The sequence below is a fragment of the Eulemur rufifrons genome, chromosome 6 (genome assembly GCF_041146395.1).
Source record: "Eulemur rufifrons isolate Redbay chromosome 6, OSU_ERuf_1, whole genome shotgun sequence".
Taxonomy (NCBI): domain Eukaryota; kingdom Metazoa; phylum Chordata; class Mammalia; order Primates; family Lemuridae; genus Eulemur; species Eulemur rufifrons.
Genome location: NC_090988.1, coordinates 60,716,013 through 60,735,136, shown reverse-complemented (window position 1 = coordinate 60,735,136; position 19,124 = coordinate 60,716,013). Strand labels below are relative to the sequence as shown.

Sequence of the window (19,124 nt, the reverse complement as noted above, 5' to 3'; positions counted from 1 at the left end):
ACAAACACCTGTTTTACCAATTATAGATTTCTGCTTTCTGTAAACTCATCTGAGAAGCTCATTTGGAGGTTCTGGTTCTAGAGGAAAATTTAATAAACTTAATAATACTTGCTGCTTAAAATTTATTCCACGTTGACTATAGAATATACTTTACTAGGTTCAAAGAGAAATTTTCCTAGGAGCAGATTTCCAACAATTTATTGTTAGTGCTTTTTCCATGAAATAATTACATGCATCTTTGTCTTTGCAGGCTTGCCTGGGTTTAATCTACACTGTGTATGTGGACAGTCTTAATGTCTCCTTGGAAAGTCTCATTGCAAACCTTTGCGCCTGCCTTGTCCCAGCAGCTGGAGGGTCTCAGGTAAATAGAATAAATAGAAAGGAAGATGGAGAAGGACTGTTCTTCTTCCCCTCTTCTCCATTTAGTTTAATTTATGAAGAAAGAGAAAGAAAGAATTCTTTAAATATTTTTGTTTTTAAGAGGATCCTAGTTTAGTTAAGCATTGTCTCTATGGTCTGCCTTCTAGACACTCAAGAATCCATTCCTTTCTTAGTGTCACAAGGTTAATTTTAACACAGGGTTCATCTTTCACATGGCATAATTAGAAGTCATATTTTTTGTAACTTGAACTCCAGTTTGTATTTTCTTAGAAGTACACTTTCTTAAGTTGAACTTTTAAATGTATTCTTTTACCTTTCTTACTCCTCTATATAATTATACCTCATTTTCATTAACTTAAGTCAAAAAATGTTTCCATGATTAAAAATTGGGAGGTAACATTAAGAAAATGCTCAACACACTTCTTTGTAATATTATAACTACTTATGAATAGATTCATTTATTCTGTATGTCCTGAGATTTTCGTATTTGTCTCTAAGGTAGAAAAATATGAACCTCCGCTGCTATGATTTATTTATTGTTTCTAGGTCAGCCATACTTTGAAAAGAATAAACTCCTTCCCTTAAGCCTTAGAAATGATTAGTTAGTAATTTATTTTGTTTATTCTTATATAATATTGTAAGAGGATAGCCCTCTAAAAATCACATTGTCCTCAGTCTGATGAAGATGTTACTTATAGTGAAATTGGCATCCCATTTCTTTGCCCTTTGCCTTTTTAACTGTCTTCTGTCTTTCCTATTGTCTTTGTCTTAAATTTTTATGTTCTTTTTTTCCTCCTATTCTTTCCTCCTTAATTCTTCTACCTCCGCTCCAAGGGCAGGATATTAAATGTGACTTTGGTCATAGTTGGGCCTAAACTTTAAAGTAGCAGAATTGTTTTTATGGGCCTTTACTAAAGTTGTTGACCTAACACTTTTTTATCTTTTAACCAGTTATGACTGTCAGTGATTTTTGTGTCTCATCTCTACTAGATTGTCAACTTTTGACTACTGAAGTTTCTTGTACTATTTTTAGTTGTACAAAAAGTAAACTTAAATGTTTTGGGCTGTCCATTGTTGCCCTTTGCATCTGTTAATTGGATCTTATATGGCCATTTGCTCTAAAATTGACTTCAAAGGGATTTTTATTTAAGAAAATGTCTGATCATTTATGTGTGTTTCTTCCATTCTGTAGAAGCTGTTTTCCTTGGGTGCAGGAGATAGACAGCTGATCCAGACACCTTTACATGACAGTCTTCCCGTCACAGGCACTAGTGTGGCTCTCCTGTTCCAACAATTGGGTATGTCTTTTCTCCCATTTTCAATGTTCTCTTTTTTCTTGTATGAAGAAAAATTTATTTTAAGTTCACATTACCTGACATGAATCAAGATAAAACAAATCATTAAATATTTTTGATATATAAATATATAATTCTGTGGGTCCTAATCTTACCAAGTATTCATTCTTTATAAAAATTTTTAACTCAGCCCCTATTTTCTTTATGCTAAATGATGAATAGATGGTATATTTAATATTGTTCTTTTCCTTAGATGAACTGCTTTTGAAGAAGCCTTGTCAGATGGGACTAAAAGTCCCATCCTTCTCATCTCACCATCTGTATGGGACTTTATCTCCAATTTCCTAGCAATGGCTAGGATGAAAAATTAGGAGGAAGATACTAGAAAATATCTTCTGTACATTGGGCAGCTTGTTATTTTATTAAGAAATAACATAACTTAAAAGTGAGGATGTTTCAGAACAGGGCTGCCCAGAGATTCTCATTTACTTTACCTCTTACTTGCCCTTTTTATATTCCTGCCTATGAGCATCCCACTGTCTTTGAGTCAGTCATTGTCATTGTTCTCCATCTCTGTTTATCTTTTCCTGGTTATGTTGAAACCGTCCTTTCCCAGGAATTCCATGGAATTCTTAGTTCCTTGCACAAAAATTCTACTCTCTTGTTTCCCTCCTGTCTTGTGTTGAATTTTACCTCTAGCTCAGCTCTATAACTTTTTCAGTAGTGTCCGCATCCTTATTCTTCTGCTTTAACTTCAATCAGTGAAAATTAGAAAACCTTAGAAGAGATTAGTGTAAATATAAGTAGAATCTTCCAGTATCTGAATAAAAATGAATGGTGATACCAATCCCAAAAGTAGTTCTTCTCCATTACATCTGCCTCCTCCTCAGGAGTTCTGACTCTAAAAGTATATCTCTCTTTGGTCAAAGAATACAAAATTTCAGTTAGGAGAAATATGTTCAAGAGATCTATTATGCAACTTGGTGGCAATAGTTAGTAACAATGTATTATGTACTTGAAAATCACCAAGAAAATAAATTTTGAAGTGTTCTTACCACAAAAAAAGATAAGTATGTGAGGTAATACATATGTTAATCAGCGCCATTTAGCCCATCTACAATATACATATTCAAAACATCATGTGGCACAACATGAATATATACGGTGTTTGTCAACTTAAAAAAATTACATCTAACTTCTCTCTGTGAAAGTTTCTACTCATTGAGTCATAATAATTAAGTCTTAATATATTTAAAACTGTTTTCTTTAATGTATGAGATAGGTGATCCCTTTCTGGTGGCACTTCTCCAAAGAACATCTTGTTGATATCATCCATGGTCCTTGCTAACCTTTGACTTAATTGCTTTTAGCCTCGCACCATTCACCTGATGTTTTTACTTTTAGAAGGGGCTGAATACCTATAAAGGGTCAATCAAGGCAAAAATTTACTATGAAGAAGAATGGAAGAATATGACACAGATAAAATTATTTCACAGTCTCAAATGCTACCATTTCTCTTGAACTTGTTTTTTGTATTTTTGAATTTTTTTAAATTTTTAATTTTTGAGGGGACACAGTCTTGCTCTGTCACCCAGGCTGGGGTGCAGTGGTATGATCATAGCTCACTCTAACCTTGAACTCCTGGGCTCAAGCAATCCTCCCACCTGGGCCTCCCAAAGTGCTGGGATTACAGGCATGAGCCACTATGTTTAGCCTCTCTTCAACTTAATGAATCCCATGTAAATTTCTCATGCTTTGAGTTGTACAATGATTTTGTGGGGAAAGGAAGTGGTTGTTACTGCTATTTAGTGGCCAGGACCAGGGCTATTAAACATTTTGCAATTAGCAGGATGTTTATGCACCAGAAGAATTTTTACCCCAAATACCATTAGCATTCCCACTAAGAAAAATAGATAAAATATAAATTTATAAAACCTAGACTTCTCTTCCAACAATAGTGGCCTGTGTAATTCAGATTAACCCTCTTAACAAAGACAACTAGAAAAGATATACAAATATAAACAATATCTGCTTGAAGGCGTCACAGATAATAAAGAATCACCAAGCCATGATCCCAGAGAAAAACAAGTGAGCCAGACATTTGGGACCATTTTTTCTAAAGGCACTTACTGATTTTGGAAGAAGTAGCTGAGAAGCTGATCAGCACTGTTGATATTCCCATGGGGAGGGAAAAAGGGAAAACTGGAGTTCAAGTTTTACCAAGGTGAATTCCTTTATAAAGCTCTTGTACTTTGAGTTGAGACCATAAGAACTACAACCTAGGGGGTGTAAAAATCAGAAGTAGACAGACTCCCTCAGGAGCTGAAATACAGCTTGAAATCATTTCAGTTCCTTGACTTGGATTAAGGTGATCCTTGATGCTACTGTCTCTATCCATCTTATAGAAGTAAAAGTAAATCCTCTCAGAAACGAGATAACTACATTCTAGGCCTCCAAAATGTCTTGGAATTTTTATATACATGCCCTGCACTCAATCAGCAATAACCAGGAAGATGAGAACCAAAACTAATGAAAGAAATACAGAAGAAACTATAGACAATATAAAAGACCCACAGGGGCTCTAGCAAATAGAGCTATCAGATGCAGAAATTAAAATAACTATGCTTAAAATAGTGAAGGAGATAAACAGTCAACACTGAGAATTTAGGGAATGAGGTTAGCCAGATGGCACAACAGGAAGTTCCAGCCCTCCTTCCCTGACAGAAACATTGATTTAACAAAGATACACTGACAGAAATGCCTGTATAACAATTCCAGAATCCAGGTAAGTTGTTGCAGTACCCCAGGCTTGCACAAAGTCAAGAACAGCAGCAATGAAACGGGTAAGTAGAGCAATTTCATGTTACCTACATCAGCCCCTCCCCCAACTCTTCCAGGCTTGGGGGTGCAGGGAGGAGAGAAGATTGAACTCACATCCAAAATTCTGGCTGAATAGGCTGCCAGAGGGACTTGTTTCTGTGTCACTTCAGTGGAAGCCCAAACAGGAACTGGCATAGTTTGGATGTCTGCAGTGGCTTTAGAACCCAGAAGGGGGAAGCTTACTGTATCCTGCAAAGCTTGGTGTGATTGGGAGAAGGCACACAACTTGAGGCTTATCCCTCAGAAGGAAGGGAAAGGAGCATTTAGTTTTGTGACTTTTCAGTGTTGTCTGAGTACTGGTGAAAATGTGAACAACTTGGAAATTTTATTCATTGCTAATAGGAATGTGAAATGGTACAGCTACCTTGGAACAGTTTTACTTTTCTTTTTAAAAGTTAAGCAAACCATATGATCCAGCTATTTCACTCCCCAGGCATTTACCCAAGGAAAATGTTAGTACATGTCCATAAAAATATTTGCATATGAATGTTCATAGCCATTTTATTTATAGTAGTAAAAAATTGGAAATAAGCACAATGTCTACCAGTGATAATTGATAATAGATATGGATAAAAAAATGTGTGGTATATCCATACAATTAAATGCTACTAAACATTATGAAAAAATGAATTATTGGTACGTATAATGTAGATTAACCTGAAAGTAATTATGCTGAATGAAAAATACCAGACAAAAAAAGAATGTATACTGTACAATTAGGTATTTATAAAGTTCTAAAAAAGGTAGTCTAATCTATAGTGACAGAAACAGGTCATTGGTTGCTTTGTGGGTGGGAAGCAAGAGATTACAAAGGGACATGAGGCAACTTTTTGGATGGTGTTTGTGTTCATAATATTGACTGTGGTGATGGTTTTACAGGTATGTACATATGTTAAAATGTGTCAAATTCTAAAAGAAAATTGAAAACATATATTCACACAAAAACTTATACATAAATTTTGTAGCAGCATTATTCATACTAGGAAAAAATGGAAGCAACCCAAATGTCTGTCAACTGATGAATGGATAAACAAATTGTAGTATATCCACTTATTCAGCCATAAAGTAGAATGAAGTATTGATACGTACTACAATATGGATGATCTTGAAAACATACTAAGTGAAAGAATCCAGATACAAAAACCTGGCTTATATGATTCTGTTGATATGAAATGTCCAGAATAGGCAAACCTATAGAGACAAAGTAGATAAGTGATTACCGAGAGTAAGAGGGAGGGGACCATGAGAAGTGACTGGTAATGGGAATGGGGCTTCTTTTGGGGAATGAAATTATTCTGGAGTTAGATACTAATATACTTGCACACCTTGTTACTATACTAAAAGCCACTGAGTTGTATTAATATATTTTAAAAGAGTAAATTTTATGGTATGTGAATTATTTCTCAGTAAAGGAAAAACTGTCAGAGCTTTGTCAAAAGAACTCAGGAGCAACGCTGAAAAGACTCGTAACTGATCTAAGATGGTGGAACTTGAGCTTCAAAAATTATAATAATCGCAATTGGTTGAGACCCAACAAATATTTTAGGATCCATGAATTCATAATATTAAAAAGGAATTGTCACCTACGTCAGATTATGTCAGAGAACCAACTTGTTATCTTGAGAACTTATCAAGCAAAAGAATCATGGTAACCCAATAGCAGTTGAGGGGAATTATCTTTTCTAAAAAAGTATTCTAATTAATAAATGGCAAAGAAAGGATAGAAATAGAGTATCATCATTTTACAACCCTCAGTTAATGAAGATCTAAGCATCAATAGCTATCATCACAGAAAGAAAACCAAGCCATATCACGTGCCTTACCTTACCAAACCCTACTTACAGTTTTGCCAGAGGGATTAAACCTGAACTGCACCAAGAGAATGTAATTACCAAAATCAAGGCTATTGGAAACTCTGTCAGTCAGATTTCTCAGGTCCTTTAGTAAATAAATTATAAGGAAAAGAAAGGAATGGAGGAAGAACCTCTGGATTAAAAGAGATTTGAAAGATATCCAATTTTTTAATAGAGTGAGACTGAATTATAGCGTTTAGGGATGCACTTTAGGGTAATAAAACTGCCTCAGGGAAAAAGTCAGGAAAGTGAGTAATATAAAAGTCAGGATTGGCCAGGTACAGTGGCTCACACCTATTATGCACTCCTTTGGGAGGCCAAAGCATGAGGATTCTTTAGGAGGCCAAGAGTTTGAGACCAGCCCAGGCAACATAGCAAGACTCTGTCTCTTAAAATAAAAAAAATTAGGCATGATGGCATGGGCCTGTAGTCCCAGGTAGTTGGGAGGCTGAGGAATGAGAATTGCTTGAGCGCAGGAGGTTGCGGTTACAGTGAGCTGTGGAAGCACCACTACACTCTAGCCCAAGGGACAGAGTGAGATTCTGCCTCACATAAGTGAATGAATGAACGAATGAATGTCAGGATGGTTACTTATGATAATAGAGGGGATTATGACTAGGGGCACAGGAAAGGGGCTTTTAGAGTTGCTGACAAAAGTTCTCGGTCTTGAGACTGGCAATCATGTTTTACTATATAAAAAAAAAGTTCCCTGTCTTTATGTGGGTGGTGTTTGTTAGATAATTTATTCAGCTGTACATTTGTGCGGTTTTCTGTATCTGTTTTATTTTACAATAAAACAATTTTTTAAAGTTGTAAAATATTTAAGTCCTTTATGTGAATACCTAACTTGTATTAAAAAAAAAAAAAAAACCTAATGCAACAGCTTAAGCAAAGTAGAGTTATGTTTCACATAACAAAAAGCTAGAGGTAGGCAGTCCAGGGCTGATATGTATTGGTTCCAGGATGTCTTCAGGGATGGTATGGAAATTATGTCTTATGCTTGTTTCCTATTTATCTATAAGAAGTTTTCCCTTACTGGACTATGAGCTTCCGAAACTACCATGTCTTATTATTCTTTGTGTCCTCTGTATCTGACATACTGCCTTAGGTATAAAAGGCATCAATCCTTGTTGAATAAATGAGTAACTGTACTAGCTATGAAGAAATGGCAGTCATACCTTATTAGAAGATTTTTCTGTATACTGGTGAAGTGCACCAGAATACATGATGATTTGAAGATCAAATTTTGTTATTTTCCTTTCTAGTATTTTAGCTTCATTATCTTTTGCTTGCATATTCTAAATTCACTTTTTCAGGGAAAGAATAGGGAAGATACGGAGGGAAGGCAGAAAGAAAGATGCAGTGCTGTGTGCAGAGTTGTAGTTTCTAAAGCATGTGGTGGTGACAATTCTGCCTAAAGGCATTTTGGTTGGACGTCGTCAAAGGCCAATATTAGACCATTATCAGAGTTCACTACCTGGGTTGGGGGTGGGGGGGTGGTGGTGGTGGTGGATTTTACAAAGCACAGACAGGAAGTAGATAAGACTGTAAGATTCTTTTGTAGCCTTGACTTGTCTTCCTGTGAAAGGTCTAAATGTAAGGATAGCATTTCCTCTGTTCTCTCTCTAAGAATTGTTATGATAATGAATTTGTTTTTCCCAGTTTAAAAGGTCTCTCTCCTTGCCTAAAATAATTATGTGAACTTCTGCCATTTCAAACTGCATTCCACATAATTTCCTGTTAATCACCTTCATCTCTTACTTACCATCTTTTTTGTTTATTTGGTTTTTTTCCTTGTTGCAGCATATGTGAACTACTTTTGTTTACCTGAAGATTTGTGTTTTTAAGTATGGTAAACGGTGGGCTTTTTATGTTAATAAAGAACTGGCTTTTGTAGGCCCTCTGATATTTTAATCTAATCTATCCTGTTTCAGTTGGGTGTCCCTCCCTGACCCATATAATCTTGTAAAATTCTCTTGACCTTTTTGTCATATTTGTTCACCTATAATTTGGATTTTAATTGTAAGCATATTTGTTTTAGAATACTCTCAGATTTTCACAGTATACTCTTTAATAGACATTTTTAAACTTACTATATGATCCTGGGCCTTCAGCTATCATCACTCAGTTTCCATAGGTAAACCACATTAATCTTGTACCATCTGTGTTTGTACTTTTCATATGCACACTTTCTTTTTGCTTGTCCATATTTACCTTCAGCCAGTTTTCATTAGATACCAATGCGTCAATATTTCTCCACTGATACTCTCTGATACTAAATATAGATATTTTAAAGTTATTAAAATAAAGAGATTTTTTAGCTTATCTTAACATTAATTTTACTTTGTACATAAAAGTTCTTTAAATGTTGATTGTAGCTGTACCTTGCTATTCAGAAAGTTATTTCTGTTTTTAAATGTTTTAATGGCAAACATTTGGTATTTTCACTTTGTCTTCTCCCCTGGAAAAACTTCTACGTATAATACTATGTAATTACTTTTGTAGTGATATGAACTTTTGTGGGAGCATTAAAAATAATATATATCCCTAAAACAGAAAGGTGAAAAGATGCTAGAGGTAAGAATGAAGGCTTAGGATATGTGAAATTGTTTTCTTTAGAAAGAAAATGTTGATTGGTAAATTTATGAACCACCCAATTAATGTGTCAATTGTAGAATGACTTTGTCCTTTTTCCTTAAATGAGCAAAATCTAGTGCCTTAAGTTGTGTTTCTATGTTCATTCAGTTTTCTCAGCTTATTCATATAGCTTTATTACTTGTTTTAGTCTTATTCTCACTTACAATGGGAAAAAATAGTCATTTGTTTACTCAATATATGACTTTGAAAACAGCCTGCTTATTTTTCTCTTGTTAATCTGTCTTTTGTTACAGTGGTCTGTCCCAAATACAAACTTATAAGGGTTAAAAAAAATTTAAAGAAAATAGATTTTTCTCCCCTACAATTTTAAAAGGATAGTTTGCAAATTTGAGTACACAAGAGTTTTTTTTTTTTTTTTTTTTTTTTTTTGAGACAGAGTCTCTCTCTGTTGCCCAGGCTAGAGTGAGTGCCGTGGCGTCAGCCTAGCTCACAGCAACCTCAAACTCCTGAGCTCAAGCGAACCTCCTGTCTCAGCCTCCCGAGTAGCTGGGACTACAGGCATGCGCCACTATGCCCGGCTAATTTTTTCTGTATATATATTTTAGCTGTCCATATAATTTCTTTCTATTTTTAGTAGAGATGGGGTCTCGCTCTTGCTCAGGCTGATCTCGAACTCCTGAGCTCAAACGATCCGCCCACCTTGGCCTCCCAGAGTGCTAGGATTACAGGCGTGAGCCACCGCGCCCGGCCTAGAGTTTAGACTATTACTATCAATGGCATATTGTATCCTAGGTGGAAAAGGAGGAAATAGGAAATTTGGTGTTTTACTATAACTGTATCTATGATTATTTTTTGACAGTTTGAATGTTATGTTCTTTGGGGATTTGAAACAAATTAAATCTCCATGGTAGTCTGTTCTAGAGCACTTTTCTGAAGAAAATGCTTACCATGTGTACTCCAGAGGCCTATGGATCTCTAAAGAAAACTGTTCAAGTTTAATTTCTTACAATAAATAGCACAGGAGTCTCTAGTAATGTCCCTATAGTGCCCGTTTACTTACGTGATAGCAGAAGTATAATTTTTCACCGGGTGTTTACAAAGCCATTATCATGTGCCAGGTCCTGACCTAGTAATTAGGAATATAAAGATGAATAAATTACAGCCCTTATCTCAGATATGCTTTTAGCCTAGTGGAGAAACAGGTATGTTTTTAAAATGATAGTACAATATAAGTAGCACAATAATAGAGATACCAAGAGCAAACTCTTACTAGCTAGAAAAGTAGGAGGGCATTCCAGAAGGAAAAGCATATGCAGCAGTACAAGAAGTCACGAAGCGCCTTCATGGAATAGTGAGATGTTTGGTACAGCCTGAATACAGGGTTGTAGGAAGTAGTCAGAATGTTATTAGGAAACTGATTACTTTCTATTTCAAAATTAAAGATTTAATATTTATGCTAGTTCTGTAAAAGAACCATTGTAAAAATACCAAACACTGACATCATTGACTGATAAAGTCCTTGTTGACTAGTGTACTATGCTTGCTAGAATCACACGATGTAATTTGATGACAGTTCAAAAAGATTCTAGTTCGAAACTATCTTCCTCATTGTCCTTTTATGGTACTTAAATGCTACTATTAAATAGCTCTGTCTTTGTATTGAGTTATCCTTTATTGAATGCAAATGCTCTCAGGCAAGATAAGTGTTGTTCTTCATTGTTCCAACGTTCTCTTATCTAAAATTTCAATGTGCTCTTTCAGCATCTTAGAGATTAATATTTTTATAAAATATGGCGACTCTAACATTTAAGTATTCAGCTTCCAAATGGTGGCAGGATAAAGAACTCCCATTTCTGTGCTCTGTAGCACTTTGTGCATTTCTCTGTTCTGTTGTGTTTTAACTATTTTTTTTTTTACCAATCTGCCATCTTCACTGAACTGTAAGCTCCTAAGAGCCTGTCTCAGATTTCTTTATGTCCATCCCTAGAATTTAACGATTTCTGGCACATCTCAGTAGTTTTGTAATGATTTAATAGTGGAGGAAAGGGGAAAAGAAACAAAGAAGTTTTAATTAAAAAATTTCTGCCAGGACAGTTCTCACCCTTTTGTTCCTTGCATAATTCTCCAGTTACTATAGATTATCCTTCCCCATTGTTTACTCCGAAGACTCATTTTGCTTCCTGATTGTTAAATTTAGAATTAAAAGTAGATAAAAACCTGGCCAGTCAGAACTGGCACAGACTAGAAATCTGTGCCATTTGGGGTTGGAATAATCAGATGTGATTACCATAGACCCAGAAAACCAATTAGAATGTTCAAGAAGGAAGGAAATGTGCTGTATCTTTTTACACAGTTTTAGATGAGTTGGTCTTCTATGGATTGCTATTTGGGATATACACAGTTTTAGATTTGAATTCTTTGTGGTCATGTGTATTTGGTAATTGATTTCTTATATTAATATTTAGAGTTTCCCACATTGCTAAGCTCTATTTATATGTGCATAAAATATATTTAATTCATGTCACACTCAAAGGAATAAATTTGTGTTCATAATAACTGAGCTATTTCCCCTTTCAATTGCCCAATTCTCCACACTTCTTAACTACTTTTTTTACTTAGAAGATTTGCATATCAGGCTGGGCATGGTGGCTCATGCCTATAATCCTAGCATTTTGGGAGGTTGAGGGGGTAGGATTGCTTGAGGCCAGGAATTTGAGACCAGCCTAGGCAACAAGGCAAGACCCTGTCTCTAAAAAAATGGTAGGGAAAAAAAAAAGATTTACCATATCTAACATGTTTAGAAACAATGTTAAATTTGTAACAAATAGTAAACATTGCCTATCAGTGATAATTATTTAATATATAACTTTATATAAAGTTTTGTTAATTTGTGAAGCTAGGGATATTGTCTTTTATTTGCTGCTATATTCCAGTACGTAGAGTAGAGTAGATGCTCAGTAAATATTGTTTGAATGAATGAGGAATCTCCTTTTTCATGACTTGTATTTAAGCCATGACCAGTATTATATTGTTTTCTCCTTGTGGGTTGACCAGAAAGAACTATAATAAATTGGACACGTCTTTCTGAAATATATCCTATCTCGAAACATGACCTTTAATTCCTCAGTTACCCGTTTGAAAGCTGATATATAGTGTTCTATTTTTGTAACACATCATTATTATTCAAAGAAGGGGAGGATTCTGGAGAAAGTGTTTTTTCTTTCCCCTAAACAGGAAGCATATACATTTGTTAATGTTTGGTGCAATGAATTTTAGAACTCTAACCTATCAAGAAAATTCAGATCAGGAAGTAATTTTTCAGAATGTTTTACTATTTGAGTAATCAACAGGATGTGTATGTACCATTGCAGTGAAATCAGTAGTAATTATCACTGGAATGTTTGTTTTTCATATTTTTTCCTCTGCTGTTATTGTGTAGCTTTGAATGCATGATGACCTACAGAAGATGAGGAAACAATTCTAGATTATATAGAAAACTGATTTTGACTTAAGAAATTGAATTTCTAAATAACTATGTATCTGTGAACACAGCAACAAACATTGCTACTTAGGAATAAAAATTATTAATATAATTTCTTAAATATTTGAGATTATGTAAAGCTTAAGAAAGCATGTGACATTTAAGAATACAGAATATAAGTAATACCTCTAATTAGGCCTTGGCAAATTGTTCTTTATTACACTGTTAATTTTCCAAAGAATGAAAGAAAAACTTCCCCCTTAATCACTAGAATAATGTCTCTAACTCATTTCTAAATTATGAGACATATATCCTTTCTTAATAAGTATAGTGCAATATTGTCCCCCTTGATAAGATAAACTTTTTACCAATCTAAGTAGATAGAGTCCCTTACAATTACACGCCTTCCTTCTTCACAATTTATCTGATACTAAATGATGCTAACAATGAATTTTATTTTCTGATGAACTACTTGTGAATGGGTTATCTTTTTTTTGTGGGGTGGGGCAGAGAGTTCAGATGAGAGCAGAGAGGGACGAGTTCTTCCCCAGAATGTTCATGAAAAAAGCCTGGACTCCTTCCGGTGGCATATAAATTCTTTATGAACTTGCCTTGGGCAGAGTTGCTAGTAGGTCCGTTAATATCTTTTACTTCCTTAGTCCTGTTTCTTTTCACATGATCTTCTGTCAGCTTTGAATGCTATGCTGTTCTTTTCTCCTTAACTAATGCTTATCTGTCAAAATCCACCTCAAGGGTAGGTTCCTTTAGGAAGCTCCCACACCAAGTGGGCACATTGTAATCACAAGGGTACTTAAAAGATGGAATAGGGGGGCAAAAGAGTTAATGTCACAATGATACAATGTGACTGGCCACTGTCAGCTTTGAAGATAGAAGATAGCCACGAACCAAAGAATAGGATAAGCTGGAAAACCAAAACATAGAAATTCTGATCTCCAGAACTGTAAGATAATAAATTCGTGTTGTTTTAAGGCAATATTGTGGTAGTTTGTTACAGCAGCCATAAGAAACTAAATATATCCACAGACTTTTTAAATATAACTTTTTATTTTTAAATAGTTTGATTTCCAAGAAATTACTAAATTAATACAGAGAGTCCCCATGTATACATACCCACCTCTCCCCAACGTTTTACGTAATCACAGTATACTATAATATAAAAACCAGGAATTGACATTGGTATAACACTGTATAATGTAGTTTTGACCTCGGGAAGCATATTTATGACTTACATATAATGAAGAACAAAATTAGATCAATTAGGATAGGAAGAAAGGAAAAAGAAAGAAAAGAATATCTTAAAACTAAAAGCTTATGGAAATCAACTCCACTGTTTTGTTTGTTTGTTTGTTTGTTTTTATTTTATATCATCTTATTGTTATGGGGGATATAGAACTGCAGGTTACATACGTTGCCCATGTACCGCCTTTTCTTTTTTTTTTTTTTGAGACAGAGTCTCACTCTGTTGCCCAGGCTAGAGTGAGTGCCATGGCGTTAGCCTAGCTCACAGCAACCTCAAACTCCTGAGCTCAAGCGATCCTCCTGTCTCAGCCTCCCGAGTAGCTGGGACTACAGGCATGCACCACCATGCCCGGCTAATTTTTTCTATATATATTTTTAGCTGTCCATATAATTTCTTTCTATTTTTAGTAGAGATGGGGTCTCGCTCTTGCTCAGGCTGGTCTCGAACTCCTGAGCTCAAACGATCCGCCCACCTCGGCCTCCCAGAGGGCTAGGATTACAGGCGTGAGCCACCGTGCCCGGCCCATGTACCGCCTTTTCAACTCCACTGTTATTCAAATGAATAACATAACCACACCTAAGAGGGAAAAAACTAATCAAAGTAACTTGCAAACACAATATTTGACTATATAATCTCAGTTTTAGACAGGTTTAGGGAGAGAATTGCAAACAAATGGTGAATTCCACTATGGTTGGGGTTTTTTTGAGTTGGAATGGCTGAAACAATCTGAAGGTGTTTTGTATGTAATATAGGATTTAGCAAATGAATAAATGTGTTGATGTTATTAGGATCCAGGGTTCTCAGTGGAAGAAGGAACATATAAATATGAATTGGAATAGTGGGGTATAATACCCTGTGGGAGTGAATGGAATTGAAAGTGATGATCTAGACTCAGGATTTCTCAAATAATATATATATTTATATGCATGTATATGCATTCATATATGTGTGGGTATGTATATATGTATGTACACGCATATATTTCCTAGCTCTCTCTATAGGCAAAAGCGGCCTAGAAGCAAAGACACCGCTGTATATCTATATACTATAGATATAGTATCTTACATATACCCTAACATCTATTAATAGAACCTTGGTATAATATAATTTATCATCAAAAGAAACCAGGACTGTTAGGAGAAATGGCTTATTTAGGGCTGGGGCAGAGTAGGTAAATATGAGCCTGGGGCAAAAAAGAATTCATGTCTTAAGGACACAGGAACTAAGTTAAAGAGGCTCCCACTGTATAAATCATGTTTAACACCAAAATAATGAAGAGCAGTAATGACTTATAGACTTGGACAAAAATAGGAATTCATGAGTCCACACTGATAATGAATAAATAAGCAAGTAAGTAGGAGAGAAGGAAGGACTCCACTTAATACAGAATGCCGTGTGCTGACTGGTGAATGTGGAGGGGAGTGCTGGATTTGGAAAACTATTCTATAATCATCATAGTAAAGACTTGGTCAAGCAAGAGTCATCAATAGATGCCAAATGTAGGCAGATAGTTTGGTGAGGAACAAGATATTTACATGGTCTTAAAGTGTCTTGCTCAGATTGCTTTTTACTTGCAAGGAAAAATATTAAATATACTTTGGAGAAATTGGACAGCATTGGACAAAATTTGGGAGAACAAAATTGACATCACCAAGCATAGTACTTCTGGTTATGGAAGGATGAAGGATTTAGCAAGTCCTTTCTCCAAAGAACCAGTATAAAATTAGACAAAATTGTTGAATACAACTATTTCAGGGCTCTGGAAATTGACCAAAAGCAAACAACAAACTTAGAAGCATTTATTCATGCTAGAACTTTGGGTAAGAGCAGGAGTCTACAGCATTCTTACATAGTGATTGCTCCCATTTCCCCCACTTCCTAACTCTGTCAGTGAGAGTGGTAGTTTTAGCAGAGCAGGACTGGCTACAAAACAAGCAGCTTTGCTGCCTGCTGCATGGAGTAGAATTTATTTGAGATGGGAGTCTAAACCCATGACATCATTGTCAGGAAAAGTATTAAACCCAGTAGGAGATGAAAGGAGAAAAACTTCAAATCTGCTTGTATGAATTACAATCATAGTTGGAGCTTGTGGCAGACCAGTCTGAAATTTAACAGGGAAATCCTGGAAAGGAGAGAGTCATAGACGGGCTAGTCAAGGTCTCTATCATCCCTGACTGCCTAGGAAACTATGCACATGTGCAGGAAGATACAAGAGAACTCAGGTGAAAGTGACAGCAGACTTGAAATCTGGCTAAACAATGAATGTACCTCAGTTCCTACAAAGATTGATCAGCAGAGCATGGAAGCTTTATTAGCTCAAGGTATTTGAGCATGACCTTTCCCCAAATTATAGGCCGACCACTGGGCTATGCAAACACGGGGGTAATCCCTAGGGAGCCAGAATAAACAATAAAAATAAGAATTTTAAAACAAAATCAGACAGCAGCAGCCTAACATTACAAGAGAAGGCAGATTCTGCAGCTTAAATCAAGGCAGTAAGCACCCTTGGGGGGAAAAAAAAAAGCTTTCAGTAAAAAATAGAAGTATTTCATATTGTATGCCTGTATTAAAATATCAGTGTACCCTATAAAGATATAGAACCGTTATGTACCCATAACAATTAAAACTTTAAAATTTAGAAAGATAGAATCATAGAATTTAAATTTGCTACAATATGTTATCTATTAATGTCCAATTTTTACCAAAAATTGAGAAACATTCAAAGAAAGGGTAAAGTGTAACCCATACTCAGGAAAACAACAACAGTATAAACTGACTCTGAGTGGGCCTGGATATTGGATTTAGCAAATAAGGACTTTAAATCAGCTATTATAAATACATGAAAAGAATTAAAGGAAGCCACATTGAACGAATTACAACAAAATATAGTAAGAGTGACTTAACACTTAAGCAGTCTCAATAGTAAAATGACAACTGTGAAAAACAGCCAAATAGAAATTATAGAATATAAAGGTATAGTAACTGAAACAAAAAATAAACTGGGCTTAATAGCATATTTGAGGTGGCAGAAATAAGAGTCAGTGAAATCTGGTGAAAGATCAATAGAAATGATTCAACATGAAGAACAGAGGAGAAGACTGAAATAAAATTGACAGATTCTCATTTACCTTTAAAACAATAATAGGTTTTATGTACTGAGTGTCTCCATTGAATGGAGACCGCAGGTGGTTAGAAAAAAATATTTGAGGAAAGAATGCTCAAGAACTTTACAAAATTTGTGAAAATTACCAATCTATAGACTCAAGAACTTCAATGAAGCCGAGATAGTTGACAGTAAACAATCCCTATATATACGTAGTATGATTGTAAAACTGTTGAAAGACAAGTCTCAAGAACAGCAAGAGAAAATAAATCATCAATATGAATCAATAGAACAATAACATGATTATGAATGATTTCTCATCAGAAAGAATGGAAGGGACAGAAGGCATTGATGTGACACATTCAAAGTGCTGAAAGAAAAAAAAGAAAAACCTATCCAACAAGAATTCTGTGTCTTTCAAAAACAAAGATAAAGTAAAGACATCTCCAGGTAAACAAAAATAGAGTCCATTGCTAGCAGACCTACCCTATAAGAAATGCAAAAAGAAATACTTCAGGCTAAATGAAAGACCAGTTAGTAACTTGATTTCATACAAAGAAATGAAGAACATTAGAAATGACAAATGTGTGGGTAAATATAAAGGATTATATATTTTTCTCTTCTCTTAATTTAAAAAAAAAATTAAGATGTATGAAATAATAACACTGTATTGCAATTGTAATAGATGTTAGATATGGAAACAGAAACACAGAGGGAGGGGGAAGGAAATGGAGCTATAATGGAGCAACTTTGTCATAATTTACTAGAATTGTCAAGATCAGCTTGAAGTAGACTGTATATAATTTAAGATGTGTAATGTAATTTCCAGAGCAACCACTAAGAAAATAACTAAAAAATAAACAGAATAATTAATATTACAAACTAAAAAAAAAAAAAACTTTAACACAAAAGAGAGCAGTAAAGGAAGAATAAAGGAACAACAAAACACAAAAAGACTTAAAACGTAGTAAATAAATGGCAAAGTGACTGACATAATCTACCATATCAATAATTACATTAAATGTGAATGCACCAAACACTTCAATCAAAAGGCAAAGATTGTCAGACTATATTTAAAAAGGAACATCCAACTATATGCTGTCCACAGAGAAACATTTTGACAAGTGGCAGCAAATTATGGCCTACTTTCCAAAACAAGTTCATGACCTGTTTTTGTACCGTCTGTGATCTAAGGATTGTTTTTCAATTTTTAAAAAAATATATGCCAGCAGTGAAAAATCTGAAAAGCAAATTAAAATAAATTCCATTTATAATATATCCAAAAGAGTAAAATACCTAGGAATAAATTTAACCAAGGATGTGAAGGGCTTGTACATTGGAAACTACGAAACATTGCTTAAAGAAATTAAAAAAGACCTATGCTCATGGAATGGAAGACTTAATGTTGTTAATATGTCAATACTATCCAAATCAGTCTACAGATTCAGTGTAGTCCCTTATCAAAATATCAGATTTTTTGTAGAGATGGGGAAAGCTGACCCTCAAATTCATATGGAGTTTCAAGGGGTCCTGAGTAGCCAGAGCAATCTTGAAAACGAACAGAGTTGGTAAACTCACTCTCCCCAATTTCAAAACTTACTATAAAGTTTTGGAAGCAAACAGTGTTATATTGACAAAGGATAGACATATAGCCCAATGGAGTAGAATTGAGAGTCCAGAAATAAACATATGTATCTACAGCCAATTGATTTTTGACAAGTGCTATGGTTTGTGTCTCTCAAAAGTTCATGTGCTGGAAACTTGGTCCTCAATGCACCGTTGGTGAGAGGTGGGACCTTTGGGAGGTGATTGGGTCAGGAGGGTTCTGATAAGTGGATTAATCCATTCATGGATGAATGAATTAAGGGATTATTGAGGGAGTGAGTTAATTATCACAAGAGTGAGTCTGTTATAAAAGCCATTTTGGCCATCTCTCGTGAGGCCCCTCACCATGTGGTACCCAGCACTGTCTCAGGACTCTGCAGAGAGTCCTGATCAGCAAGAAGGTCCTCTCCCAGATGTTGGTGACATGTTTTTGGACTTCCCAGCCTCCAGAAATAAAAGAAATCAATTTCTTTTCCTTATAAATCACCCAATCTATGGTATGGTTATAGCAACAGAAAAAATACTAAGACGTCAAAAGTGCCAAAACCATTCAATGGGGGGAAAAATAGTCTCTTCAACAAATGGTGCTGGAAAAATTGGATATCACATGCAAAAGAATGAAGTTGGACCCTTACCTTATACTATATACATAAATTAACTCAAAATG

General features: G+C 35.1%; 1 protein-coding gene across 4 annotated transcripts in view; it reads left to right on the top strand.

The window, feature by feature from the left end:
* The window catches only part of SBF2 (SET binding factor 2), a 417,689-nt gene that overhangs the window by 225,265 nt on the left and 173,300 nt on the right, over positions 1-19,124 (top strand). For all 4 annotated transcript variants that reach the window (XM_069471156.1, XM_069471157.1, XM_069471155.1 and 1 more), the window contains 2 exons: positions 251-361; positions 1,574-1,679. In XM_069471156.1, the coding sequence (XP_069327257.1) occupies positions 251-361; positions 1,574-1,679 (217 nt within the window). The remainder of the gene's footprint in view (positions 1-250; positions 362-1,573; positions 1,680-19,124) is intronic.